Here is a 2,608-nt window from a genome sequence, read left to right as displayed (position 1 = left end):
AACTTATATATATATATATATATATATATATATATATATATATATATATATATATATATATATATAGATATATTATATATATATATATATATATATATATATATATATATATATATATATATATATATATATATATATATATATATATATATATATATATATATATATATATATATATATATATATATATATAAAGTTTATTGAAACATTCAGCTCAAATAATCTTTTGGACATTTATTTAAAAAAAACATACCGTTGTTGAATCAGAGAAGTTAATCCTCTAACATCTAATTTACTTGGGATTTCCTAGCTTGCGTTGTTTTTGTCAACAAACAGATAGCTACCTAGGTACTTAATTGCATGCCTGGGGAAAAACAAGCAAGAGAGATGAATGTGGAATATAAAAGTGGCAATACAGTTGAATGTTTCGTTCAGAACTGTTTGCACGAGTTAGGGATAAGATCATTCCTGCTTCGCTTTGATTTAAGTCAAGTTATAATTATAGGGTTGAATTGGTACAACTCCTCAGGATGATTCAAACCACTAAAATTCTATTATTTTTTGAGATTTTTGTATTAATCGCTGTGGTAAGAATTTTTCAATGGTTGTATTGATATTGACATCGAGTTTTTATCTACTATTTCTTAATTTTGAATTGCCCAGCTTTGCAACGGTCAACCAACCAAGTCCACCCTTCCAAGCCGGTACCAATGTGGGCACGCAAACAGTCCCAAGATTCTTCTTGGCCCGGGGGTTAGCATAGGGGAAATGTCATGGACCGCGCTGATCCAGTATCGCAAACCCAACGGAGACCAGTCGTTCGACTGTGCGGGGTCGCTGATTAACGAGCGTTACGTACTGACCGCGGCCCATTGCGTCAGTGGAATTCCTCGCGCTTGGACGATGTTGGTGGATGCTGATGAAGTTATGGGATTTTTCTACTAAACGTTTATATTTGTTACAGCGTTGGAGTTCGACTTGGAGAACACGATCTTAGTACTGATCAGGATTGCGAACAAGATGGACCGGATAGGTATTGTGCTGATGCTCATCAAGACTTGCCAATTGAGAAGATCATCGTACATGAAGATTACAACAGAACTAAGAAGAACTATTTGAATGATATTGCATTAATTCGATTGGAGCGAGATGTGATATTTTCAGAGTACATCAACCCAATTTGTTTGCCTGTCGATGACGAGGATCGCCAACGGAACATCACCGGTCAAAGAGCTGTGGAAGTTGGATGGTCGGGAACTAATGAATGTAGGTGTTTTAGGTAAACCGACGGGGATAATTGATAATCATCTTCATACATTACAGACAGCGATAGTAATATAAGAAAGAAGTCATTCTTTAGAATCCAAGATCATCAAAGTTGTAATGAAGGTTACAAGACAAGGGGGGTCACTTTGAGCGATTCCCAGCTGTGTGCTAGCAGGGAGTATGATGATAGTGATTGTCATGCGATTGAGGGCAGTCCTCTGATGCAGGCAGTTGGTGGTAGAACTCATTTCCTGTACGGAATCAGCAGCTTTGGACCGGATAGATGTGGAACCAATGGTACTCCGGATGTGTTCACTAATGTGGCAAAGTTTGTCGATTGGATTGAGAGCAAGTTGGAATGAAATAAGGGGCTTCTGGTAGGTAAACTTAGCCTAAATCTCAAATATGAGTTTGATAGGACGTAACAGGAGTTGGGGCTTCGCTTTTTAATGCCAATAATCTTCGATGAAAAATATTTGGAAAATATATAAAAATGTTAGAAATACTAAAAAAACTTCATAATTCCATCGATTCGTTTCTGGACACTCTGTTTCCGACTGATTGATGACAGTTCCAAAATTATTCTGGAGAAAAAATTACTCATCCGTTGCATCCAAAACCACTCACAAAAGCTCCCGCACTCTCACCCAAAACCACCGACATGGGACAGCTCAGTAGTTTGTGTGAGAGCGCTGTTCATGTTTGCTCATCCAGCATCATCACCCTCATCATGATGGTCCATGGCCGGTATGTGGTCTGATCACTGTGCTGGCTTATGCTGCAGTTCAGTTATGTGGTGCCTGCAGGTGAAGTGCCGGGAAACTGCTGGCAAAGCACTTTGATCGGGATCTGTTTGGTTTTAAGGATCTAGCATGATGGAAATGAAAGCAATTTTATATTTTTTTGTTAAGAGGTTCATTACCAATTCATTAATATTAAAAGAAAATGCAATAATATCACCTCCTTGATACAGGTTCCCTAGTTGAGGTAGAATCCACCCACTCCCACCCTCCGCTGCATCAGATCCGAGAGAAATAGTTTGGTTTGGCAAACAATTAGCCGCCACCGTGTTTGGTAACGTGTCGGAACTCCCGGAAAATCCGCGAAGAGCTGCCGAACAAGTGGTTGCACATCAGAACTTTGATTTGAGTGTTCGGAAGTTGTTCCACCGGAATTAATCAAGTCCTTCGCCCAGTTTCTTCCCCCATTGAGCTATTCTCATTAAGTACGGTTGATAGGATCACGCTGGTGGTAGCAGCTGCCAAAGGGTCAATTTTTAGATTCTCTTTTTTTATCTCGGGTTCTGCAGGTCTAGTAGAGCTGACCTAATGATGGTTTGGTC

At 38.8% G+C, this 2,608-nt stretch overlaps 1 protein-coding gene across 1 annotated transcript; it reads left to right on the top strand.

The window, feature by feature from the left end:
• The first annotated feature begins 317 nt into the window (after positions 1 to 317).
• Positions 318 to 1,737, top strand: LOC120431857 (CLIP domain-containing serine protease B4-like). The gene is made up of 4 exons (XM_039596990.2): positions 318 to 587; positions 664 to 905; positions 965 to 1,266; positions 1,324 to 1,737. The coding sequence occupies exons 1-4, from the start codon at positions 531 to 533 to the stop codon at positions 1,626 to 1,628; spliced, it is 906 nt and encodes a 301-aa protein (XP_039452924.2). The 5' UTR covers positions 318 to 530; the 3' UTR covers positions 1,629 to 1,737.
• The last annotated feature ends 871 nt before the right edge of the window (positions 1,738 to 2,608 follow it).

Source organism: Culex pipiens, chromosome 2 (genome assembly GCF_016801865.2).
Source record: "Culex pipiens pallens isolate TS chromosome 2, TS_CPP_V2, whole genome shotgun sequence".
NCBI classification, from domain to species: domain Eukaryota; kingdom Metazoa; phylum Arthropoda; class Insecta; order Diptera; family Culicidae; genus Culex; species Culex pipiens.
The sequence above is the reverse complement of the archived record's forward strand: the minus strand, read 5'-3'. Positions and strand labels throughout refer to the sequence as shown.